The sequence below is a fragment of the Cervus canadensis genome, chromosome 20, assembly GCF_019320065.1.
Source record: "Cervus canadensis isolate Bull #8, Minnesota chromosome 20, ASM1932006v1, whole genome shotgun sequence".
Classification (NCBI taxonomy): Eukaryota; Metazoa; Chordata; class Mammalia; order Artiodactyla; family Cervidae; genus Cervus; species Cervus canadensis.
This window is the reverse complement of record NC_057405.1, coordinates 13,522,437-13,548,973: the sequence shown is the minus strand read 5'-3', so window position 1 is coordinate 13,548,973 and position 26,537 is coordinate 13,522,437. Positions and strand designations below refer to the sequence as shown.

The window sequence follows — 26,537 nt, the reverse complement described above, 5'->3', positions numbered from 1 at the left end:
GAGCTCGGAAGAGAGCAGGGAGATATCACTGTGGCCAGTGAGGGGAAGGAAATAGTCAGGAGCAGCGTGTGCGGTCTTTACTTAGCTATATTTCAGTTTGTGTCGTGGGTTTGCACAAATGCATTATGCTATCCCTGTTGTGAAGATGGTTGGTTTTGCCACATCTTATGTTACAGTTCTTGACTTACTTTTTAGTTGTTGCTGTTTGCCTGTTGTTTATACCCCTGCCTTTCCTTCTTGAAATGACAACATGATGGTAAACCTTATTCACTATTATATAGTATTTACTGTCACATACGAGAAGGGTAAACCATCCTTTACCCTTGTGGGGATGCCCACTCCATAGCATGTTGGATGAAACCTACATAATGGAGCAGAAAGGGGTTTCTAGGCAGAGGCAGTGTTTACATAAACCCAAGACTTTTGGGGAACTATTAAAATTGCCAAATCAAATGGAGAAAACCACAAGGAGCAAACACAAATCCACTTATTAGTATGAGACTATTACATTTCCAAGGGTGCCTTCGCCTAATTTCCCAGCAGATTGTCTTCATTCATGAACCCCTCACAGTATGGAATCCTCCTTATCAGCTATCTCTGCTGGGCTCCGTGGGAGCCTGAAAATGAAACAGAAAGTAGGTCTCTCTGCTGCGGAGGTTTACCCAGTGGCCAGGCTGCAACTCTGCCAGAATATAAAGAAGGTCATGCACTTCGTGTAACAGTGACTCTAGAATCCAATTAAAAAGTTTAGTATAAGGCACAGTCATTCCTACTTAATCCGATCACGGTTTAATGCAATCCTCTGCTTATTTCAGTCAGCGCCTTTGGAGCCAAATCAATTGTATGTCTTTGTTTCCACGTTTTCCTTGGTAATTTGATCACCTTCAGCTGTTTTTTAAAAAAAAGTAGCTCAATTGGGAAATCTGGCAACATCTTTAAAGAATCTCCACATAACATAAGGTCAACAAACTCCAGAATGGCCAGCTCCCAAACTGACGGGACAGGAGCAAAAATTCAGTAGTCTAAAATAAAAGCAGTATAGGGTAAGGTAGAGATGAAGAGGGAAATTCCTGCAAAGCATCTTGACTCAACATGAATTGATCAAATGCTGTTGATTACTTCTCTGTGCACTCGTTCCAGCTCGCTTCAAGGGTCATACGTATGTTGGTGCTGGTGTTGGCGTAGAGAATGCCAGGCTCCCAGTCAAACTGATAGACGGGATATTTACGCATCTCTCTGAAGCTGACAGTACCTTTCAGCAGTGAAGACATCTTTTATTCGCTTTGCAAAAAGGCATCACTCTGAGCTTCCCATATGGCAAGTTGGCATTTACCTTGTGAGTGGTCATGGGATATTGCTTAAGGAGAGGCTGAGGAGACCAATGATGCAAAAATAGCCCCTTTTTATTCAGTTGGAATTTGAGTAATTCTAAATATGTATATGACTATTATGAAGTTTGGAGTAGACTCAGATGGTTAATTCTGCCAATTGAATGATTTCTGGCTGTCCATAGTGGAATAAGAGGATTACTTTGGCCCATGCAAATATGGATGAGATTGACAAACTGCAGGTCCTAGTGATTGCAAATTACCCGTTTCACATTGCTGTCAGGGCCTGGGTACCTGAGGATGTCGACAGCGCTGGTACAAGTCATTAAAAGAAGGAAAATTAAAAAGTAAATTGGTATCAATAGCCATTTTGAAAAATATGCTAAATGGCATATGCTACAGTTCCTCTTTTGATAAGCTTTTGATAAGTATCTGGGAGAGCGCCCTTAAGAGGGCTACCTGTGGGGTCCTGAATACCACCCATGTGGCACTTCTCAAGAAAACTTGACCAGGGCTGAGTTCTTCCTTTATTAAATTCAGCTAAATCAAGCTCCTTACCATACTCATTTCAGGGTCTAAGATCTGTGCACCCACATGTTTTATTTTGTCCTACTGCCCGGGGAAGCACTGACCGACTTTCCTAGGTGTACACCTACCTTTGAGGATTTGTGTGATACTAGAGTACATCTCTCTAGGGGAGGAGGGGGTGGGGGAGCCAGACTCTTCTTTGTGTCTGAGTTTGGAGAAAGGAAATGGAACTCGTAATGTGATTCCCATCAGTATTTAGACCTTTAATCTATACAAATGAAATACTCAGTTTAATAGAATTCTAACAGTAAAACAAATGCTTTGTTCTCAGTGAATCCGCCATTCAGAGCGGCTCTTGGCAGCACATCAACCGTACTTGAAAAGTCTTTAAGTGGGTATTTTTTTTATTGTGCTTTTCATCCTGACACATCTTTTGAGCTGTTAGAGTCCCGAACAGAGAAACACTCTTCTCAGAATGCCGGGTCTGTGTTGCGCTATGGTCTTCATTTGGTGACTTAGCAATAAAAAACTTAATTAACTTAATAAATATTTTGGCCACACTACAATAGAGTTTAGAGGCTTAAAAGGAACAGAGCAAATCAAAATGGGTTTGGGATAGAAAGGGAAGAAATACGTCATAGGGAGGAGTTTGGAATGAACCATGTTACAATATATCAAAGTGAACCTATTGCTCTGGGGAAAGCGGGTGCCAAAAAGTACCCTAGAGGGTGGAAATCATACTATTTATTGAGCATGTATTATCTTCTACCACTGTGCAACAAGCTTTTCACAGTGTTTCATCTGAACCTCAGCACATCCCTATGAGGTGTAAAGAAGAAACTGAAGTCGAGACAGGTTATCACACAGTAAGAGGCTCACACTGTGATCTACTTGACTTCATGATCTTCTGCTCAGTTTTGATGAATTCTTTTTTTGTATTTTTTGGTGCACTAAAGCATTAATATTTTTATTGGTGTATCCAAAGTATAACTCTTCTGAGACTTCCCTGATGGTTCAGTGGTTAAGATTCTGGATTTCCACTGCAGGGGGCATGAGTCCGATCCCTGGTTAGGGAAGTTCCACATGCCACAATGTGGCCAAAAAAAAAAAAAAATTCAAAGTATGACTTTTTATATTTATTAGCTTTTTCATATGAATGTGTAGAATTTACAATTATTTATTGGCTTTCAAACTTTATTTAAGCCTATTTAATTTGGAGTATTTCATTGATTGGAAACTATGCAAAAATTTTGGACTTTTTCAATGGTTAAGATGCGTACTCTGGGGTCTGATAGTGTACAAGAGAAAAGTGAATCCTGTTTACTCTCTGCTTGTAGCCTCTGCTTGTACATGTCTGTGCTGAAATGTTGCATTAAGAATGAATTGACAAAAATTACTTAGCCGATTTTCAGAGGTCCGTGTTTCTTGCTGTCAGTTCTAGGGGCTGAGTGGATGCTCCACTGTGCAGTGGACGGAAGTACATTTTGACGCAAAATATGGTCAAGGATGGGGGCCCTGCCTCCTGTCAGCGCCTAGCTGGCTCACTGTCACATGCACGTGACCTCAGGGCCAGGTGGGTCTGGGGACTTACAGCCCACAGAGGTCTTTTCCACAGAGAAAGGCTGTTGGGTTCCAGGTTATTAGCAGTCATTGAAGAAAGCAATCCTTTTTTAGTTGCATCCTTATCTTCTTCCTCTTCCATCTAGGTGAACTACTGTGCCAGTTGCCATTGGAACAGACAAAATAGCTCTTGACAGTAGTCTTCCAGGAACTCAGAATCCACTGGGCAAGATAAGATATAATCTCTTGAAAAATAAGATTTGAGGAGGAAAGAGGTCACCTTCTGGTTCCCTCCTCACTTCCCTCGGGAACTGGCCCCAGTGCCTTGGTCATGAAGGTAGTAACTTAGTCTTTCTATTCATTGCTGTCCCCCCACGGCCACTACAGAGATGCTCAGTAAACACATACTGAAGGAATGGATGGGTTTAGCACCCAGGAAGGGCTTTCTGGAGGTGTGTATGACTTAAGGTAGTTCTTTATAAGAGGGATTTTAAGAAAGAGGAAGTCAGGAAAGTATAAGATCAATCTGAGGAGAGCTATTCTGGATGAAGCCAGGGGCTAATGAAGGAAAATTCTGAGATGTTGTCAGTGAAATAGATGGGTGCCACATTTTGGTTGGCAGTGAGTTTCTGACCAGGGAGTGCTCAGAGTCTGCCTTGCGTGGTTCCTGGGAGTTGAGTAGAGCATATAACAGCCCAGTGAGGTAATCAGACCCCCCAAACCCAAAAGACAAACTGCCTGCCTGCCTTCTAAATTTTTGTTCCTCATATAAGGAGAAATTTTTTTTGTCTTTTTTAAAAAGTTTATTTTTTAATTGAATGGTAATTGCTTTACGGAATTGTGTCGGTGTCTGAGTAGATGAGCTATTTGATATGAAGCCATTGTAATTTGATGACGTCTATTACTACCCTCAAGTTAGCAGTAGTGATATTATTGGCCCTATTTTAGCCGGTTTCTATTTCTGGGCACTTGAGGAGGAACTCCTTGCCTGAATTATACTTTTGCTTTTGCGTGATCTCTCTGTAGCAGGACAGATAGGGAGAAGGAGAAGAAGGTAAATGAATCGTCACTGAACAGTGGAGATCTGCCAACCACTCTTACGTGTAGAATTTTATCAATTTACTACACTTAACATAGGTATCTTAATCTGAAGAGTGTGGAAAATGCATGCAGAATGTTTAAAAAGGTAAACCCATTAGAGAAAGGGAAAATAAGAAAAAAAAAAATAAAGAGACGGTGGAGTTTGTTGCACAGAATTCATGCCCTGAGGATTTGTATACTTGCTAGAGGCAGTGACACATCGACCTTGAGCTCAGGCTTCTTGACTTCACTGCAAAGAAGGAAACATGACGCGTGATATGATTCACGGTGCTTGTGAGATAAAAAGAAGTCAATTACTCAGAAGCACCGGGCTAGGTCTGGAACCTGAGAGAAAATTCTCCCACGAGTCCTCACAAGGAAGACTCTGAAACATTTTATTTTGGCTGCCAGTGGGAAGGATTGATATCCTCTTCTGAAACCCGAGGAGTCAGCTGAGACTTCCTGCTGCCTGGGAGCAGGCTGAGGTGGTTGGTAGCTGTGGGCAGGGCCGAGCTGTCATCTTTAGTCCCTGGACACCTCAGCAGGACCTTCTCAGTGAACCCTCTTGAGATACACTTTTCCCCCTGTGACCTCACAGCCTGCAGTCATTATGTCTATTTCTTTATTGTTTCTTCTCCTCAAGACATTGTAATCTGCACAAGGGTAGGAGGCCCTACATGCCTTATTTATCCTTTCATCTCCATATCGCACAAAGTCTGGTATATTTTAGGAACTTAATAAATACTTACTGAGTAAAGGAATAGAAAGAACTGGTGGGAAAGTATACCCTCAGGTAACTAAATTAGTTAGTCTGTTGAAAAAGGATTTTTAACTAGTTAGCCTGGATACCCTAGTTTGCTAGCCATACGGGTATTTGGAATGTTTACCCAGGATGACTGATCAAGGAACAGCTGATAAAAGACATTCTTTTTGTCAATGATCAGACAGTATCAGTTGGTCAGTTTTCTGCTGAGCTCATCCCACAAATAGAAAATCTTTAGAATTTATAATCCATAACTCACCAGCAGGGACACAAGAGCTCAGAGAACTGGAATTCTAGATTTATTTTCTACTATATAAAAATAATGAACAATGTATATTTTAATCAAGGCATCTTCATGAGCACTTCATATAATTTGGCAGCTCCATTCACAGACGTTTGTTAAATGTTAGGTACTTCCAAAATAATCAAGGTGTTTTGTGGAAACCAGTTCTATGGCTCACCTTCACTTGATTCCTCTTCAAACAGGAATGACTGTCATTTCCAGTAAGAGAATATGTGTATCCGTCTCCTGGGGTGGCCGATTAAGGGCTGTGTCTTCCCACCCTGCAGGGACACGGAATACAAAGGGCTGCAGCTCTCCCTGGATCAGATCGCAGCCTCCAAACCAGCCTTCTCCTATGCAGGCAGCTCCACCCCTGCCCTGACTGACAGCAGGAAGGGGGCCAAGTCCAGGCTCTCCAGCTCCAAGTCCAAATCCAGGACTTCCCCGTACCCTCAGGTAGGTGCTCAGCCACTTGGCACTTTTCTTTTTCTGTGGCTTGGTTTGGTCTCGCAGAGGAGGAAGTATTGCAGCTGTTTGGAATTAATTATCTGGCTTTAATACATGTAAAACTTCTATAAATCTGGAAAGCTTTCTAAAAGTATCTTCTTCCTTTAAAATAACTGTGCTAGTAAAAATTCGAAGTGATCTTGTGGTTTACTGCTTTTCTATGAAGGTTGTGAGAGGCTTCATTGCAGTCAAAACCATAACTGTATTTTCAGGGAGAATGGCCCTGAGTTTTTTTCCCTCAACAACGATTAACCAGAAAGATGGTGCAAGCATAGAAAAATATGGAAAACAAGAGCTTGATGTAGAAAAGTGGAATCTTAGGACAGGAACTGAAGTCGAAGGATAAATTAAGAGGTGGAGGCAAAAGATCAAGGGTATATTTCACCATGAGATTTGAGCACAGATGGACTGTTTATGGGGAGGAATGAAACAAAGAGGGTCTTCCAGATGGCAGGAATGGTAGAAAAGCAGCCCTCTTCTCATCTTTGCAAGGTGGTGAGCTGATGAGACCCAGAGGAGGTATTCCAGAAACACCACAAGGTACAGAGACAAGTCCTGATGCTCGGGAGGAAGAAAAGAATGTTTTTCCTTATCAGTCTCTGTGATACAGAAACTTGTCTGTGTCAAATGTAGGCACAACTCTCTCCTGGCCTGAAGGAAGTAGGACAGAACTGAGGATTTTTCACTCCTGGTACCCTGTAACCATCCTTTTCTTTAAGGGTACCATGTCCCAATTCCTGCAGTTTATTAGGGTAATTCAGGAGATGATTCCTGGGCTGGTAGAAAACCAACTGGGATTCGGAGATATTTCATCAAGGTGGTCTTTATCATTTGTGTTTTTAATTTTTTTAAAGTAAAATTGGCAATCTAGTGAGTCCAGAAACTATTATTTCCTTACTTATCAGAGCATTTTTAATTCTGTTAACGTCAACAAGTATGTACTGTTTGAGGAAGTGTCATTCGTTGAGCTCATGGCCACTAAGAAGCTACTATTTGCTGGATTATTTTAGCTTGGTATGCGAAGGTGAGAAGATCTGTGTCCCAAGGGAATGCAGTCACGTGGTTTCAAATCTCCCACCAAGATCAGATTTCTCTACCCTGACAAAGAGTAAAGAGGAGTAGATGTGTGATGCCTGGACGTTGTTCAATGTAAACATTCTGTTATGAAGACTGAGCACTTTATGTATAAAGTGCATTTTAGTTCAAGTTACTGTGGAGGAGGAGTTGCTTCTTTTTATTGAGTATCTGAGAAGCTTTATTTACTAACTACTATCTCATACCTTGGGAAAAGAGTTTTACTGTCTTTTTTTATTACTTGGAAGAATGAATTACTCCTTTGGGTAATTTTATCCTTTGGATAGGAGTGCTGGACACATAGATGAAAGAAAAATTTAAATTAGGAAATACTAAGTTAAGAAGGAATTTTTCCATTGTTACACAGAAATAAAGCTACAAAACCCAAATATCCCCAGTGAGCTTCCCAAACCTCACCATCTACATTTTCTTTCACCTCAGCTCTTAAGTCTAAAATTTCTTTACTTTACACTAATGTTGGACTAGAGCTTCCCAGGTGGCAAGGGAAGCCACCTGCCAATGCAACAGACATAAGAGATACAAGTTTGATACCTGGGTCTGAAAGATCCCCTGGAGGAGGGAATGGCAACCCACTCCAGTATTCTTGCCTGGAGAATCCCATGGACAGAGAAGCCTGGTGGGCTACAGTCCACAGAGTCACAAAGAGTCAGATGTGACTGAAGCGACTTAGCACACAACGTTAGACTGTCTACACATTTAAAAAAAAATGTTTTAACTGCTATTAGACTGCTCCTTGGGCTCATGTGAGGAGGAGTTAATTTGAAATTGTACATGTTTCATCATTGTTTTTTTTTTTTAAAGCAATACAGAAGAGTGGAAAGTAGAAAATCACCCACTATTTCCTCCTTTTCCCTCTCCAAAATGGTGTTTTCTTCTAGAAATGTACTATGATGCATAAAAATCATTCACGTGCACACACCTATGTTCACATAGAGTTTCTCTTGACTTTTTAAAATGTTCGTTCTTGTGTTAATTCTTAGATAAATGCAGTCCTTAGAATTTTGGCCCTGTGTCTCATTTGAAATCTCAGTCATGAATTAAGTTTACTTAACATTTATGCGCCTAGTAAAGGTTATTCTTTAATTGCGTTTGCTTTAGATAATGATGGTGCTAGGTCAATCACTGACTGAGTTCCTAGTACATGGACTACTGGTATGTAGAGATCAGAAATGGACCACAGTCTTTGCTTTCAAGGAGCCGTGCGTGTAGGCAGAAAAGGGAACAGCCTTTGCAGTGAACTGTCCTAGGACAAGGTAAACAGCAGGTCCTCTGGGGCCACACATGACATCCAGGGCAAACTCATCCATTTCTGCTGAAAGGAAACAGCTCAGCACCCCCATCTGGAATTCTACATCCTCAGAGATTTTAAAGAAAAGAAAATAATTGAGCTTCTCAAAAAGTCTTATTTGGTCCAAATCGCTCTTATATTATTGAAGAATACTTAGTTTTCAACTTTCTTGCATTATTGCTATTATGTGTTGGTTCAGTCAGTGCTAGCTGAGTGCCTACATTAGAGAGATGCTCTGCTGGCCATTGTGATGAATGGGGATAGCGGTTGAGTAGAAGGTGCTAGACTATAAAAAAGTGGTGTAAGAAATGCCCTTACGTGTTCCAGTACAGTTGGAATGATAAGTTTTGAACTAGAATGAGGCGCATATAGAGGATGATGTATACAAAAGGCTTTAAGAGAGATGTCAGTCTATATGCCTGGGGAGGGTTGTTGACCTAGCTCTGGGGGTAGAATTCAGGTATATGCACATAAGGGAAAGGAGAGGACACTTCAGAAAGACCAAGATTCTGAAGAGATGCAGGAACACCCTGAGTGTGCCTGGGGGTGAGGGGGGAGAGTGGGTCCCTGTGGTTAAGGACAACGGGTTATATGTTTGGAAACGTTCATTGATTGGTGCCGAACATCTGTGAGGCCAAGGCATTTGGATTTTGTTGTGTGGAAAACCAGTAAAGGTTTTGAACTGGAAATGAAGCATTAAGGTGGCTGAAGCAAGGCAAACTACTCGGGAGGCTCATTTTAATAGTCCTGGGGTGAGTCTAGTGGGGGTCTGAGCTAAAGTTCTCAACAGAAGTGAAAAGCACTGTAGAGGAAGGAAGGATACAATTATTTTTATCCTTGACTGCTTGTACCTCTTCTCATTATAGATATATTTTGATCATTATAGATTTATTTTTGAAATGATATATATTTGGTTGCACTGGGTCTTTGTTGTGGAGTATAGGCTCTCTAGTTGTAGTGCAAGGACTTAGTTACCCCATGGCATGTGGGATCTGAGTTCCTGGACTAGGGATTGAACCCTTGTCCCCTGCCCTGGAAGGCAGATTTTTAACTACTGGACCACCAGGGAAGTCTCTGAATTTGTATTTTAAACCTTACATTTTGTATTTAGTGACATGTACTGAATTTTCCTTTATATATTAATAGATGCACAATAAAATATTTTTATTTACAAAATGATCAAGATTTTCATAGTATTTAATTTTAAATGCTTCTTCCTCTTCTCAAAAATACGATCTTTTACTTTTTGTTACTTCCATGTTTACATATTTTTAGTATGCAAATTCTCATCAGATTTTTCAAGAGGCTGTTTCCAGAGCAAAAAAAAAAAAATTGAGCTCATAAGGTAACATCTTGTGCTTTTTATTAGTTATGAAAATGATGTAATGATTCTATCAATATTATTTATTCAGCTCTTTGCTCTATTATGTATTAGGCATATCTGGAAATTTCTGACATTTGATGAATAGCAAACAGCACCACTGCTTTTTGGAATTATTTAGGCACCCTTATTTGAAGATGTGAGACATGCACAAATTGTAATTCACTGTCACTACTCAGCTTGCAGTAGTAGATGAGCTTTCAGGTCCCCACTTGGTATGAGATGCCCTTGGGAATGATTTTAGACTTGATTATATTATAGTCACTTAATGAATGACTCAATCACCTTTGTACCTCTATGTATTACTCAGGACAAGAGAGGTCAAAATTGTTTTGAATGATTTTGAAACATTTGTTGTAAGAAATATTATAGATAACTCCCAAAAGATTCTGCAGGCGGCTACTGTGCCGCTGTCGAGCTATCTTAGCAATATGAAAGTTGTATTTTATTGTTACTGGGTTTATATTCATGAGTATAGCAACTTATTTTCTTCACAGTTCTGTTGAATTAAAAATATTGAGTTTATGGAATTTCTTTTTCAGACCTTACCTCTAGCAGTTGCTAGTCTCTTCCATCTATTTTGAAGGAACTTGTCATGGATACTCCAATACAGTTGGGAGTGATCTTGGCACAGTGTAGCCACGTCAATCATGAATAAATTGCCTCCTGATTCTAGTTTCCTTTGAAACTTTTCCTCTTGGCATGTTTATAGTTGTTACTTTTATTAGAGACAGTGCGTGCCCTCCTGTTTTATTGCCTCGCTCTGCCCTCCTCTTGCTTTCTCCCTAGTCAGTAATAAGCAATGCACTATATAATTCTGTAATAACAGTGCATAAAACTATGTATGCTTCTGAAATCTGAAAGTATTTAATCTCTTGTTACAGATACACTGTAACACCTGCAGGTTTAACTCCACATCTGTTACTTTAAATAATCCCACAGAACTCTCTTAATTTTCACTGCCATCAATCTGGCTTCCTTTCGGTGAAGGTAGAAGCTCTCTTCCTGCAAAGATTCTTTCTGGCCTCAAAAAAATACTCTGGTGACTCCTGTGCTGACTTTTGAAGCTTCAGAGAAAAGAAGGACCAAGAATTTCCCTTACACATAGTATCAATACTTTTATCAATACTAGGATAGATTCATTTCATGTTTTATATGTGACATGTAATCCTTGACCATTAACAGTAAAAACTGTAATACATCTTGCCAAAAAAAAAATGAGGTTATCTTCTCTGAAATTCTTATACTGTACAGGACTTCTATGTTTTCTGGTTGTGTCTGAACTTCAGATATTGCCTCTTCTATAGAAATATCAGGAGATTATTATTAGAAGATAAAAGGAAGAAAACTTGGAGGCAGTAAATGGGGACTTTAAGATCCTTGAGGACAGGAGATTTTGCCCTTGATAACCAGATTGCTTTGGGCACCCAAAAGCCCTTAGAACATATTGAGTGAGTAGGTAAATTAATTGATGGATGAGTGAAATTGATAAGATAGATGGATAATGAAGCAGAGGAGGGCTGAAATGACCTGGACATATAGCCCTTTCCCCAGAAGGCTTACAGATTCAATGGGGGAGATAAAAATGTAAGCAAAAAATTTAAACAAGGTGTAGCATGTATGTGATAAAGGCATCATTGGCAGTGATGAAGCTCTGGTGGTGTCTTGGGGGCTCCCCTGCCCTTCCAGCAGTGAACTGGAGGTGGGAGTTGGAGGCTGACAATCGCCTCTAGGCCTAGAGACCGTCATACCTTGGGGTGTTTCCAGCAGGTTCAAATTTATTTCTGTTTTGGGACTTCCATGATGGTCTAGGGGCTAAGACTCAGTTCTTCCAATGCAAAGGGCACAGGTTGGATCCCAGGTTAGGGAACTATATCCTGCATGCCCCAACTAAGACCCAGCACAGCCAAATAAATAAATAAATACTAAAAAAAAAATTATTCCTGTTTGCAAAGTTTGCAGTGGGGCTGCAGGTTGACAGTTAACAAGGCCCTGAACTCCTTGGGTGCCCCGTCACAGACCAGACTCACTCTCCACGTCCAGTTGTGCTTTCACCCCTCACCCATTTATCCTTCTTCTCCCACTGCCTGTTTCCCAGGAGCTCTGTCACGCTGGAGGATTGGAGCTCATCTTAATTTTCTGTCCACTTTGGAAAATTTTCATTTTCAGTCTTTCCTGCTTCTCAGATTGACCTTAAAGGACCACCGATCATGTCAGTGTTTGGAGAATTGCCACAGTCCTGGCTGTCACTCAAGGTCACCTATAATTGAGTCCTAAATTACCTGAACCCTGTGATCCAGCCAGACTTCTATGCTCCCTCTTTGCTGAATGCCTTGTCCTTTCCTGCCTCCAAGCTTGTGCTTATGCATTTATTTTCTGCTTGCATTGCCTCTATTTTTCAAAATTCTGCCTATCATCTAAGGACTGAATGCTACCTCTTTCATGAAATATAACTTTCTCCTTTGTGCCTCTATTTAGAATAATCTGTCTTCTACTGCCTTCTGGATATGTCAGAGCTTCTCTTTTGGACTATAATATCTTTGAAAGTAGTAACCGTGTCTATTTCATACTGCCCCCCACCTTGACCCAGCATCTGTGTGTCCTCCACATATTCACTCACTGAATGTTAATGAAATGAATGAATGGATAAGTAAAGACTTTAAGAAGAAGGTAGATACTTTGTTGGTTGCCTATAGAGACATTAAAAACCCCAAGGAGGGAAAATATTCTGCTACTATGGAATTTATAACCTAACGTAGAGAAGCAAAAGATACACATGCAAAAAAAAACCTAAGGATTCTTTCACAAATACAAAATCTTGCAGTGCAAATCAAACACCTACCTGCTGAGGAGGAATTAAATGTGGTAGAATCTAGAAGCTCTTTCAAGAGCAAAACTTTGAACACGTGTTCCCTGGCTCATCACATTCTAGGGCAGAGAACCATCTACATCCTGTCCTAAAGTGGGCTTTCTAGTCTCCATGTCTCCACAGTCATCTCCAGTGCAACCACAGAGGGAAGGGACAACTGATATTTACTCTGTGTGTGTATGTGTGTGTTTTGATTACAAAATAATTGCCCTGAGGTATCTATACAGTAAGTCCGCCACATACAAACCTTCAAGTTGTGAACTTTCTAACAGTGAGGACGTGTGTTCCCATGTCCGATCGTGTGAGTTAGTTCATGCATTGTCACGTGAGTGTGTTCTCTAGAGATGGTTGTGCTTTTGTGCACTTAACTGTCCTACATAGAGTCGAGTAGTACAGTATCTTTACTTCAAGCCCAGGAAGTCTGGAAGCGAGCATAAAAGCCGCAGTGACGTAGCTGGCACTTTTCAAGGTACTGTACTGAAAGAGTAAAAATGTTTTCTTTCTTTATTGTTTGTTTTTTATTATTTGTGTGAGAAGTATTATCAACATATTACAGTACAGTACTATATGGCTGATTGTGTTAGTTGGGTACCTGGGCTAACTTTGTTGGACTTACACACGAATTGGACTTATAACTGTACCCTCGGAACAGAACTTGTTCGAATGTAGGGGACTTCCTGTAGAAGCAATGCTGTTTGGCTCTGCCTTCCATCTCAGAAACCTGTCTTTATTTATGGGCTCAGCCCTAGTTCCAGGGTCCAGTTCCCATGATCAGTAGATACTTTCTAGATAACTGTCTTATTCTTTTAATAATCCAAGTGCATTTATGGTACTGTATCTTTATAGTTGTCTTCCATAAGAAAGGGAAAAGTCTCTTAAAATTCTGGTTTCTTTGTTTGTTTGGTTTGGTTCTTGACCTCTGGACACAAAAGGCCTTGTGCAGGTCATGTTCCTTCATGATCTTTCCTGACCCTTAGCTCCTCCTCTATCCCATGCCCACTATCTTTGTCCAGTTCTGGGCTCTTCAGAACACATCACATTTAGACTACTTCATCAGCCTCCTGTTGTTCTTTTGGTCTCTGATCATTTCTGCCAGAGTAAGCTTCCTGAAATACCCTCTTCATCGTGTACTCACTGCTCACCCCTTACCCCCCAAGCCCTACTTAAAAACCTAAAGAGGCTCTATGTTGGTTATAGTATGAAGTCCAATCTCCACAACCTGGTCCTGGCTACATCTTTGCATCTGTCAGCCACCTCTAGCCCCACCACATCAATTCTCCACTCTAGCTGTGTACTCACCTAAGGACACCTTTCCTGTTGAGCTTCTTAAATCCTACCCAGCCCCCCAAAGCACAGCTGCAGCCCACCTCTCATCCCCGCAGATCCCTGGCTATAAGGCATAATTCATGTTAAACACATCTCTCTTTCATAACATAGGATGGTTTAGATCTAGGGGAGAGTTAGTGTCAAAAAAGAAGTTGGGCAGCGGGCAAAGCAGCTGTGCTAAATCAAATGGAAAGCCTCTGCTTCTGGCTTAATGGAAATGATGGCTGGAATTTGTGATTCTGCCCCACAGCTGAACAGAGGCAAAGCAGGGGGATGGCTGAATCCACCATCAAAATATGCCCAGGGAAATTTATTTTAAGAAAACCTATCAAATCAAATTTTATTAAAACCAAATAGTCAAATTCAACAGAGCAATGCCTTACTTGATAGTTTTTGGTGGGATCTTACCCAGTCATAATGGAAAATTTGTAGAGTTAAGTTGGATTTGAATATCTTTGCTAAGAAATTTAGATTTCCTTAACTCATCCATCCTCCACAGATTTTTAGGAAACCCCTTTAAGCTCATCATGGCACATTGAATTGCAGTGTTTTCCTGGAAGGTCAAGGTCTGGATGTATATTATTTAACAGTTTGTGCTCTTTTAGTTTTCCTTATTATTTTCCTTATTGTACTTGACTTAGAAGATGAGAAAGTAGATCCATCCTTCCATTTACAGACACCAGCTTGAAATTGATTACCTCGGTAGAGGGCCTTTGAGCTTTAGTTTCTTTTCACAAAGTTACAAGTCTGATAGATCTCCTCTTTCAGCATGCAGAAGGCCAGTGATATGCCTGCCAATAATCTGTTGGCCCAAGTCTAGGACAGTGCCAAGGGCAGCTTGGGCAGCCGTCCTTTGTTGAGACTCAGAATAAACCAATGGAAGGTCAGACAAAGCTGCAATAAGGGGTTGGAGCAGGTGGTACCACCTGTACCCATCTAATCCAAGCCCATCTAATCTGCCACTTATATGTGAAAAATCAGAGCGAGTCACAGTATCAGTGAAAAGATGGAAGTAGTTCTGGCTCATGCTCAAAGCCCATCAGGGAAGAAGATTACCATTAAAACTGGTGCTACTGGTCCTGGAAACCCAGGATTTATCCAATGGGCTAGAGCCACTTCTGTATTATCAATGCAAAGTTGAGATTTCCTTGATCATTTATAGCTGTGTGTGGCAGGACATTAAAGGGCCTAATTAAATGTTTATTACCTGTTTAAAATCTTCAGCGCAGTGAAGATACCTGCCAGCCTTTGGGACTTTACCTTTGGATTTATAGATGGATGTAGACTGTGGATTTCATGGTTGGGAACAGCTCTCTCCATATGGAACCGTCTAGGGGATTCCTTACAGAATTACGCTGGAGAAAACCCAGCCTCTGGTTCCGGGTGCTGGTTCCAGCTGCATGTCACCCTGACAGCTAATGAGATGTCAACTGTACTTACTTTTCTGTGAGAAAAATGACTAAACCAGATCCCAGCGACATTTTTGTAACTGTGGGGGGTGGATTAAGAGAAGGCCTATGACATTTCAAACCACATTTGAGGCACATAAAAAAACTTCCCATATTTCTACTTCATGAAATTTATCAGGAACTTACAGGTATGAAAGATTTCTCACCAGAATATTCTTTGAACTAAAAATAACTAAAATGTGGATTAAAGCTAAATATGTCACAAAAAACAACAGATTACATACTATAAGTGAAGCAGATCATAAAAATAATAGTGAAAAATCTTGTGAACCCATTCTTTAAAACTGTGATCTTCATCTGATTGAAGATGACGATTTATACCATTTTCTAAAATGAAAGGAGAAATAGCCTAAGTATTTAAAATGTTTAATGATTAAATTTTGAATCAGTATTTGCCTTCTAATAATTTATAGTTTAAGCAGAAATATTTATTGTGTAGTTCCTCTAGTGGAGTCAGCCTTGACCCTGGAATGTGATTCAAGATTGACATTTTTTCTTTTAAAATGCATTCTCTAATTTTCCTTGAAGGTTTCCTTAAGCTTCACTCTTTTGAAGTTATATGTAATTAAACAGAATTTCATTTAAAATTTCATGAGGATGCTTTTCCAATGCTAAACATGTGTGAGACTTCTGTAGAAATCATGTTATATTTAGCCTTTTTTAATGTATAATCATTCCAGAATTATTCTTGCTGTTGATTCATTAGACAATAAATTACACATGAAGTAAAAGCAAAAATTTCTACCTACCATTAATAGGAGTGCAGGAATGAAACAAATAATGTCTACTTGATATCTTCTTTGCAGTTTCATTTATTTACAATTTCTAGGTAACAGTTTTTCTTGTTAGAAATGGACTTTATTATTTGATTGCTATTCAGTTACATTTTCACAGGCAAATGTTTTCAGTCAGCCCTCCAGATTAGCAAAATAGCTTGCATAATTTTCATCTTAAAATGCATTTGATTTTGACATTAGTTTTTCTCTTATGCTTACGTTTATCCTTGACAAAACCCCCGGCAATTTCCAACGTGTATAAACCAAAGCCATTCTTCTTAGCAAACACAACTCCTGTTTGAGGGAAGCACCCCCAGCAGTGGGGGCTATTTTAATGGACATGCTGTATTACTTTAATCTAACCCTTTTACCATCTGTTCTTCCCATAACAGTGAATGAAAAAAAAAGGACATATTTTATGTTTCAGGGTTACATTAGTAAAAAGTAAGATAAAAGTGATTTAAAAGCATGCATATGTTCTTAGTACAATTCAGTCTGCATCTGTGATGTTTTTTTCTCATGGTTCAGACACAAATCAAGAGGAAAGCTGTTCATGCCTGATAGAGTGAAAGTTTTTCATAGAAAACAGGACTTTATCATAAGAGGGTCTCTCTATATATTTTACAGCTAAAAATGATATAAAAAAAAAAAAAAACCTCAGTGAGCTGCCAGAATAAAAATAGATAATGATAACATCTATCGTTGGAACATCTGGCATTTTTCCTGAGTTGCCTTATTGCTGCCACATCCAGATGAATGCAGAGCACCTGTCTGGAACATGCTGTTGAGTCGGGAGAGACTCTCATGACTGTTGTTAAAAGGGGAATATCTGCTGTAACTGTTGTGGAGGAGCGCTTCAGTACTAAGAGGACGTCACCGAGGCTGTGTGGAGATGGTCCACTGGAATGTAGGGGTTGGAGAAAGCTCCCTTTGTAAGAACATGCTTGGGGACCTGGGATCCATTACTGCTGCGTAGAGGGTGGCACGCTGCTGTTTTTGTTAGCTAGGTCCCTAAGTCTAGACAAGTCCAGGATTCTGGAAAGAGCAGAGATTCTGGAATTGCATCTCTCCTCTTAAATATCATACTCATGTGAACTTGGGCAGTTTAGGATTTTTTGTTTTTGCTTCATTTGTTGCATCAGTAAAGGGATTAATGATACTTTTAAGATGTTGTGAGCATTTAATAAGATAATGTCTGTGGGATCTCAGTACAGTGACCAGAGTGAAGCAAGTATTTGCTAAAGGTAGTGTGATGGGTTGTTGTGTGATGAGTATTAGTTAGCATATGCAAATCATATGGTAAACTGCCTCTTAGTCATAAGTTCATTTTCCCTTCCCCAGTAGCTACAGTGTTAATAGAGAGTAAGAGCTCCCTTCTTTGAACTCCTTAACTATATTGCTTTTCTGTTTGTTCATCCCTTGCCATTTTTGAACTTGTATTAGTTATGTCTTATGCATTATTTATACTGCTTCTAATATGAACACCTTAAAGATGGATCTGTATTTCTCAAATCACTTGGCATACTGCCTTGCCAATATTAGACATTCAGTAAATATCAGAATGAATCATAGAATGAATTGTTGTAAATAGTTTCCATTGAATGCATGTAAAACCCTAGCTGATGGCTCAGATTTTTAACCGGATGAAGTGTCAGTCTCTTCTAGAAGGAATGATTCTTTCACGAGCCCTGAGTCTTAGAGGAGAGCTGGGGGCTATGAATGGCATCTGACATCCATTGCTGGCAGGCATCCAAGCTCTTTGCTGGTCGGTGTTAGCCCACCTTTGGTGGGTGACATGTGGTTTCAAGTTTATTAGAACCAGGGCATCCTTCATCTGACTCATTTTTTAAATTTACCAGCATGAAAGCCTGTTTTGAAAATTAAATTTTAAATAAGAAATAGGGGTAAACTAAGGTGCAGAGTATTCATAATAATAAATTTTCTAAGAAAGAAAAATAGAGGTTTCTGCAAAATTAACCAAAAATTAGTTTCAGTGAACTTTCTTTCATTGTTGATAAAATCTAATTAAAATAGGGAATCGAATCATTCCGTTTCTTGTCTTTAAACAGAGGAGAAAGTGTCATTACCTTTTCAAAAGAAGAAGGGCAGATATTCTATAGGTTCTAAAATGTGATTTTTTTTAATTTTTTTTTTTTTACCTAAAAATGGTCTAGATATCAACAATTGCTGGGAAAACCATCCACAGGTGCTGGCTAATCGATCATAAGTGTCCTCTCTCTCCACCCTTGAAACAGATCTGTGGGCTTTCTGTCACAGTTAAGTGATAAGAATCGTTGGTACCAAAGGGCATTTGAACCTTGAAAATCAGAGCATTAGGAAGAAAAGGCTGTAATGTTTAGGTGACTGGCCAGTCACCTGATTTCTTTTTGCAGCTGGGATGTTGATTTCTTTTTAAAAATTTTTATACTGAAGTATAGTCGGTTTACAATATTGTGTTGGTTTCAGATGGATGGCAACTGTGATTGTTATATGTACACATATATATTTCAGATTATTTCCATTATAGTTTATTATAAGATATTGAATATAGTTTCCTGTGCCTTACAGTAAATCTGTATTTCTTATCTATTTTATGTATAGTAGTTTGTATCTGTTAATTTCATACTCCTAATTTATCCCTCCCCCTCCCTTTGCCCTTTGGTAACCCAAGTTTGTTTTCTATGTCAGTGCATCTGTTTTTGTTTTGTGTATAGATTCATTTGCATTATTTTTTAGGATTCCACATATAGGTGATAGCATATAATATTTGTCTTTTTCTGTCTGATGTACTTTACTTGGTGTGGTATTTTCTAGGTCCACCGATGTTGCTGCAAATGACAGTATTTCATCATCTTTTATGGCTAATATTGCATTGTAAATATACACCACATCTTCTTAAACCAGTCATCTGTTGATGGGCACGTGGGTTGTTCCCACATCTTGCTGTTGTAAATAACACTTCCATGAACACTGGGGTGTATCTCTTCGAATTAGAGTTTTTATTTTTTCCAGATGTATACCCAGGAATGGAATTGCTGGATCATATGGTAGTTCTATTTTTCATTCTTTGAGGAACCTCCATATGATTTTCCATAGTGGCTGTACCTATTTACATTCTCACCAGCAGTGTACAAGAGATGTTTTCTCCAAAAGAGATGTTGATTTCTTTATCCTTTAACCTATGTGTTTTATCTCTGACATGCCTATAGGATGGAACTGAAAATATGACCTCTAGATGATACAATCCAGGGGAAAAAAATCATTTTTACAAGATTGTGGTATAACTATTCTTGTCCACCCCCAGACCACTATTGATCTGTGGCCCCGGCGGTTGGGGACCCCTTCTTTACACGTTACATATCTATCTGTAATATTTGCATTTTAAGAGTATTGTGATGCACGTTATTTACTTGATCTTCCCTGCAGTGGCGTAATGCAGGCAGTCTCTTCCTGTTCTGCAGATGGAAAAATCAAAGCCCCCAGGAGGTGATCTTCAGAACAAGTCATGTTGGATGATAGCAGATCAGGGTCCACCCATATTTGAATTCAGATCTGAATGGTGTTTCTACTGGAATCCCGAATTCACAACTTAAAATAAAAATTTTATGTACAAAATATTAATCATCAGTAATGAAAACAAAGATATTTAATTAAATTATAGCTTTATCAGAGCATGCCTCTATTTCTTCAGGAAAAAAAAAGTGTAAAACAAATGGCCTTGTCTCTAATCATTCTATAAAAATGAAATATTTTGCTATATCGGATTTTCTTATTTTAAAATACTTGTATGGAGGAAATTCCCTGATAATCTAGTGGTTAGGACTTGGTTCCTTTCACTTCAGGGGCTCTGGTTAGACCCCTGGTCAAGGAACTAAGATCCTGCAAGCCACGTGGTGGGGCCAAAAAGCAAACAAACAAAAATGAAACACAAAATCTTAACTTTGAAATGATTTCATACATAAAGGAAAGTTGCAAGGACAGTAAAGTATTTCTGCCTACTAAACATAGGTTCACTACAGCTTAACATTTTGTCATATTTGCTCTGTCATATTCTCTTTCTCTTTCCCCATCTGCCCTCATTTTTTATTTTTCCTGAACCAGCTTAGAGTAGGTTCCATATATAATACCTCTTTACCTGCACCTTACTACTCATACTCAGTGTATCAATATATTGCTTGGTGTAGTGGCTTCTTAACAGTGGGGAATTGCAGTTTCTGTTAACTGTTACCAAATTCTCTTCCATAGAAGCTGTTATCAGTCTGAATTTCCATCAGCAGTGGGTGGGACAAAGTACCTGTTTGCCCACACTCTGCCAAGCAATGTATTGTCAAGCTTTTGAATGTGTGATAATCTAATGGTTAAGAAATGGTATCTCAGGGACTTCCCTGGTGGTCCTGTGACTTAGACTCCGAGCTCCCAATGACAGGGGCCACAGGTATGACCCTGGTCAGGGAACTAGATCCCACATGCTGCAACTAAGACTTCATATGCCACAATAAAGACTCCACAAGCTGCAAGATCCCAAAGATTCTGTATGCCGCAATTCTATATGCCACAATTTATTTGGCATAGTCAAATAAATAAATACTAAAAAAAAGAAAAAGAAATGGTATTTCATTGTTTTAATTTGCATTTATCTTACTCAGAAGTTCAACATCTTTTCATACATGTAGTCTATTTTAATACTTTTTATGAATAATCAGTTTATGTCTTTTGACTATTTTTCCTTGTCCTCTCTTTTCTTCTGTTATTTTTCTAACTTTTGAATAGAGAATTGAATTTATGTTTATTCTTTCACTTTTATTGAATTGGGTATCTAAAACTATATATATCCCATAAATCTAGATATGTACATTTTCATTATCCTTTTCCTAGAAATTCTGTAGTTTATACTTTATTTGCCTATTTTCCCCAGGAGTTAGTTTTGTTTTTTTAGGTGGAAGGATTCTTTTTTAATTGTTCTTAATTTTTATTTGTTATTCATTGAAGTCAGAGAGTGTTGTTTATAATATTTCTACCTGGTCAAATTTCCTAAGTTTTTTTAATAACCTAATATTTTATGAATTTTGATGGCTCGTCATGGATGCTGAGGCTTATTCCTTATTATCAGTGTGTAAAGTCTGATATATAACCATAGCATTTATTGTTTTTTATTTTTATATCTTCTGTAGCTTTCCTTATTTTGGAGGGATTTGCCTTATACTGAAAGTGGCATTTTAGTCTCTTATTATTAGGGTATTTCTCCTTGTATCTCTTATGGCTTTGGCTTTATGTAGCTTTTATCACCAAGTTATTTGATGCATAGATAGAAAGACAAGGAAAAAATAATGTTTTTTAAGCAAGAGAATAACATGATTAGACAGGAATTTCAGAAAGATTTCTGAAGTGGTTAGGTTCTGGAAAACCCCAACACCAAGCCAGGGGTTTGGGAGTTTTGGGGAAATGGCAACCCACTCCAATTTTCTTCCCTGGAAAGTTCCATGGACAGAGGAGCCTGACAGGCTACAGTCCATGGAGTTGCTAAGAGTAAGACATGACTGAGCATAAATGCACGCAAGGGGCTCATTTGTTGTTCCTCTGGCAGGAAGACATCAGAAAGACAGAAAGTAGCTTAGTGGTTTCCAGGTACTGGAGAGAATGAAGAGTTACTGTTTAATGAGAAGAGAGTTTTCCAAGATAAAGGTTTTGAGATAGGTGGTGATGATTGCATAGAAATATGAATATACTTAATGCCACTGAATTGTACACAAAAATGGGTAGGATTCAGAGTTTTATGTTATGTGTTCAGTTCAGTTCAGTCTCTTTGTATCCGACTCTTTGCGACCCCATGGACTGCAGCACGCCAGGCCTCCCTGTCCATCACCAACTCCCAGAGTTTACTCAAACTCATGTCCATTGAGTCAGTGATGCCACCTAACCATCTTATCCTCTGTTGTCCCCTTCTTCTCCCACTTCAATCCTTCCCAGCGTCAGGGTCTTTTCCAATGGGTCAGTTCTTTGCATCAGGTGGCCAAAGTTTTGGAGGTTCAGTTTCAGCGTCAGTCCTTCCAATGAATATTCAGGACTGATTTCCTTTAGGATGGATTGGTTGGATCTCCTTGCAGTCCAAGGGACTCTCAAGAGTCTTCTCCAACACCACAGTTCAAAAGCATCAATTCTTCGGTGCTCAACTTTCTTTATAGTCCAACTCTCACATCCAAACATGACTGCTGGAAAAACCATAGCTTTGACTAGATGGACCTTTGTTGGCAAAGTAATGTTTCTGCTTTTTAATATGCTATCTAGGTTGGTCATAACTGTCCTTCCAAGGAGCAAGCATCTTTTCATTTTGACTGTCACCATCTCAGTGATTTTGGAGCCCCCAAAAATAAAGTCTTGTCCACTGTTTCATTGTTTCCCCATCTATTTGCCATGAAGTGATGGGACCAGATGCCATGATCTTAGTTTTCTGAATGTTGAGTTTTAAGTCAACTTTTTCACTCTCCTCTTTCACTTTCATCAAGAGGTTCTTTAGTTCTTCTTCACTTTCTGCCATAAAGGTGGTGTCACCTGCATATCTGAGGTTATTGATATTTCTCCCAGCAATCTTGATTCCAGCTTGTGCTTCATCCAGCCCCAACTTTCTCATGATGTATTCTGCATATAAGTTAAAAAAGCAGGGTGACAATATACAGCCTTGACGTACTCCTTTCCCAATTTGGAACCAGTCTGTTGTTCCATGTCCAGTTCTAACTGTTGCTTCTTGACCTGCATACAGATTTCTCAGGAGGCAGGTCAGGTGGTCTGGTATTCCCATCTTTTTAAGAATTTTCCAGTTTGTTGCTGTCCACACAGTCAAAGGTTTTGGCATAGTCAATAAAGCAGAAGTAAATATTTTTCTGGAACTCTCTTGCTTTTTCGATGATCCAGCAGATGTTGGCAATTTGATCTCTGGTTCCTCTGCCTTTTCTAAATCCATCTTGAACATCTGGAAGTTCATGGTTCATGTACTGTTGAAGCCTGGCTTGGAGAATTTTGAGCATTACTTTACTAGCATGTGAGATGAATGCAATTTTGTGGTAGTTTGAACATTCTTTGGTATTGCCTTTCTTTGGGACTGGAACAAAAACTGACCTTTTCCAGTCCTGTGGCCACTGGTGAGTTTTCCAAAAATGCTGGTATATTGAGTGCAGCACTTTCACAGCATCATGTTTTAGGATTTGAAATAGCACAACTGGAATTCCATCACATCTACTAACTTTGTTCGTAGTGAAGCTTCCTAAGGCCCACTTGACTTCACATTCTAGGATGTCTGGCTCTAGGTTGGTGATCACACCATTGTGATTATCTGGGTATGGAGATCTTTTTTGTACAGTTCGTCTGTGTATTCTTGCCACCTCTTCTTATTCTCTTCTGCTTCTATTAGTTCCTTACCATTTCTGTCCTTTATTGAGCCCATCTTTGCATGAAATGTTCCCTTGGTGTCTCTAATTTTCTTGAAGAGATCTACAGACTTTCCCATTCTACTGTTTTCCTCTATTTCTTTGCATTGATCAGTTAGGAAGGCTTTCTTATCTCTCCTTGGTATTCTTTGGGACTCGCCATTCAAATGGGTATATCTTTCCTTTTCTCCTTTGCTTTTCACTTATCTTCTTCTAACAGCTATTTGTAGGGCCTCCTCAGACAACCATTTTGCCTTTTTGCATTTCTTTTCCTTGGGGATGGTCTTGATCCCTGCCTCCTATACAGTGTCATGAACCTCTGTCCATAGTTCTTCAGGCACTCTGTCTATCAGATCTAATCCCTTGAATCTATTTGTCACTTCCATTGTATAATCGTAAGGGATTTGATTTAGGCCATACCTGAATGGTCTAGTGGTTTTCCCTACTTTCTTCAGTTTAAGTCTGAATTTGGCAATAAGAAGTTCATTGTCTGTGCCAGAGTCAGCTCCCGGTCTTGTTTTGGCTGACTGTATAGAGCTTTTCCATCTTTGGCTGCAAAGAATATAATCAATCTGATTTCGGTGTCGACCATCTGGTGATGTCCATGTGTAGAGTCTTCTCTTGTGTTGTTGGAAGAGGGTGTTTGCTATGACCAGTGCATTCTCTTGGCAAAACTCTATTAGCCTTTGCCCTGCTTCATTCTGTACTCCAAGGCCAAATTTGCCTGTTACTCCAGATATTTCTTGACTCCCTACTTTTGCATTCCAGTCCCCTATAATGAAAAAGACATCTTTTTTGGGGTGTTAGTTCTAGATGGTCTTGTAGGGCTTCATAGAACCGTTCAACTTCAGCTTCTTCAGCATCCGTGATCAGGGCATAGACTTGGATTACTGTGATATTGAATGGTTTGCCTTGCAAACAAACAGAGATCATTATGTTGTTTTTGAGACTGCATCCAAGTCATGCATTTCAGACTCTTTTGTTGACCATGATGGCTACTCCATTTCTTCTAAGGGATTCTTGCCCACAGAAGTAGATATAATGGTCATCTGAGTTCCATTCACCCATTCCAGTCCATTTTAGTTCGCTGATTCCTAAAATGTGGATGTTCACCCTTGCCATTGTTTCTGGAGTTATTTCTCCACCCTCTCCAGTAGCATCATGGGCAGCTACCAACCTGGGGAGTTCATCTTTCAGTGTCCTATCTTTCTGCCTTTTCATGCTGTTCCTGGGGTTCTCAAGGCAAGAATACTGAAGTGGTTTGCCATTCCCTTCTCCAGTGGACCACATTCTGTCAGAACGCTCCACCATGACCCATCTGTTTTGTGTGGCCCTACACGGCATGGCTTATAGTTTCACTGAGTTAGACAAGGCTGTGGTCCATGTGATCAGTTTGGTTAGTTTCCTGTGATTGTGGTTTTCAGTCTGTCTGCCCTCCAGTGGAGAAGGGTGAGAGGCTTATAGAAGCTTCCTGATTGGAGAGACTGGCTGAGGGGGAAACTGGGTCTTGTTCTGATGGGCGGGGCCATGTTCAGTAAATCTTTAATCTAATTTTCTGTTGCTGGGTGGGGCTGTGTTCCCTCCCTGTTATTTACCTGGGGCCACACTATGGTGGAGGTGATGAAGATAATGGGGACCTCCTTCAGAGGTGCATGCATGCACTGCTACACTCGGCGCCCCCAGCCCTGCAGCGGGCCACCACCGACCCACACCTCTGCCGGGGACCCCTGGACACTCACGGGCAGGTCTGGGTCAGTCTCCTGTGGGGTCACGGCTCCTTTCCTCTGGGTCCTGGTGCACAAGGTTCTGTTTGTACCTCCAAGAGGGCTTATGCCACACCCGGGTCTGCTGCACCCAGAGCCCCGTCCCTGCGGCAGTCCACCGCTGACCTGAACCTCCTCAGGAGACACTCAGGACACAGTTCTGTCTCAGTCTCTGTGGGGTCTCTGGGTCCGGGTGCGCACAAGGTTGGTTTGAGCCCTCTGAGCGTTTCTGGCAGGTATGGGGTTTGATTCTAAAGGCAATTTCACCCCCCTACCATCTCGCTGGAGCTTCTCCTTTGTCCTCGGACGTGGGGTGTCTCCTCACAGTTGCTCAAGCATTGAGCAGCCGCCGCTCCGGCACCTACCGTCCTGCTAGGGCTTCTCCGCCCTTGGACACGGGGTACCTCTTATGTGTATTTTACCACAATTAAAAATAATTTTAAAAAGAAAAAGAACAGTTACAGAGGACCTGGGAGTGGGGGAAAATGCTGCTATAAACATTCATGTATCGGTTTTTAACTGAATATAATTGTCATTTATCTGGAAAAAGTGTCCAGTTTTGCATATAGCAGTTGCACATTTAGGCTTTTTAGAAACGTCTAAGCTGTTTTCCAGAGGGGCTATATCATTTTACATTCCTATCAGCATTGCATGACTGAGCCAGTTTTTCTTCATCTTTGTATTGTCATTTGGTATTGTCACTATTTTTTTTTTTTTATTTTAGCCAGTCTAATAGGTATGTGGTAATATTTCTTAGTTGTTTGAATTTTCCATCATGTGATTATTTGTCATCTCTTTATCTCCTGGGTGAAATGTCTCTTCTTGTCTTTTACACATTTTAGTGCTTTATTGTTGAGTTTGGGAGTTCTGGATTTTGCTTGATTTTGAGTTCCTTACCTGTGACCAGTGCTATGAGCTACTAAATATTGACTTGCATTCATTTTGGCATTTATGGAGCTCTTTCTTTCTGAGGATAATTTTCTTCATTTTTCCTATGTCCTCAATTCCTTTCTCTCTTTCCACTCTCTCTCTCTCTCTCTTTTTCACATAGTCTCTTAAACCTCTCTGCACCCTACTCTCTGTACTCGCAGGCTCACAGC

The 26,537-nt window shown here is 39.9% G+C and overlaps 1 protein-coding gene across 2 annotated transcripts in view; it reads left to right on the top strand.

Annotated features, from left to right (window-relative positions):
• The window catches only part of SIM1 (SIM bHLH transcription factor 1), a 74,213-nt gene that overhangs the window by 35,131 nt on the left and 12,545 nt on the right, over positions 1–26,537 (top strand). For both annotated transcript variants that reach the window (XM_043439646.1, XM_043439647.1), the window contains one exon: positions 5,830–5,998. In XM_043439646.1, the coding sequence (XP_043295581.1) occupies positions 5,830–5,998 (169 nt within the window). The remainder of the gene's footprint in view (positions 1–5,829; positions 5,999–26,537) is intronic.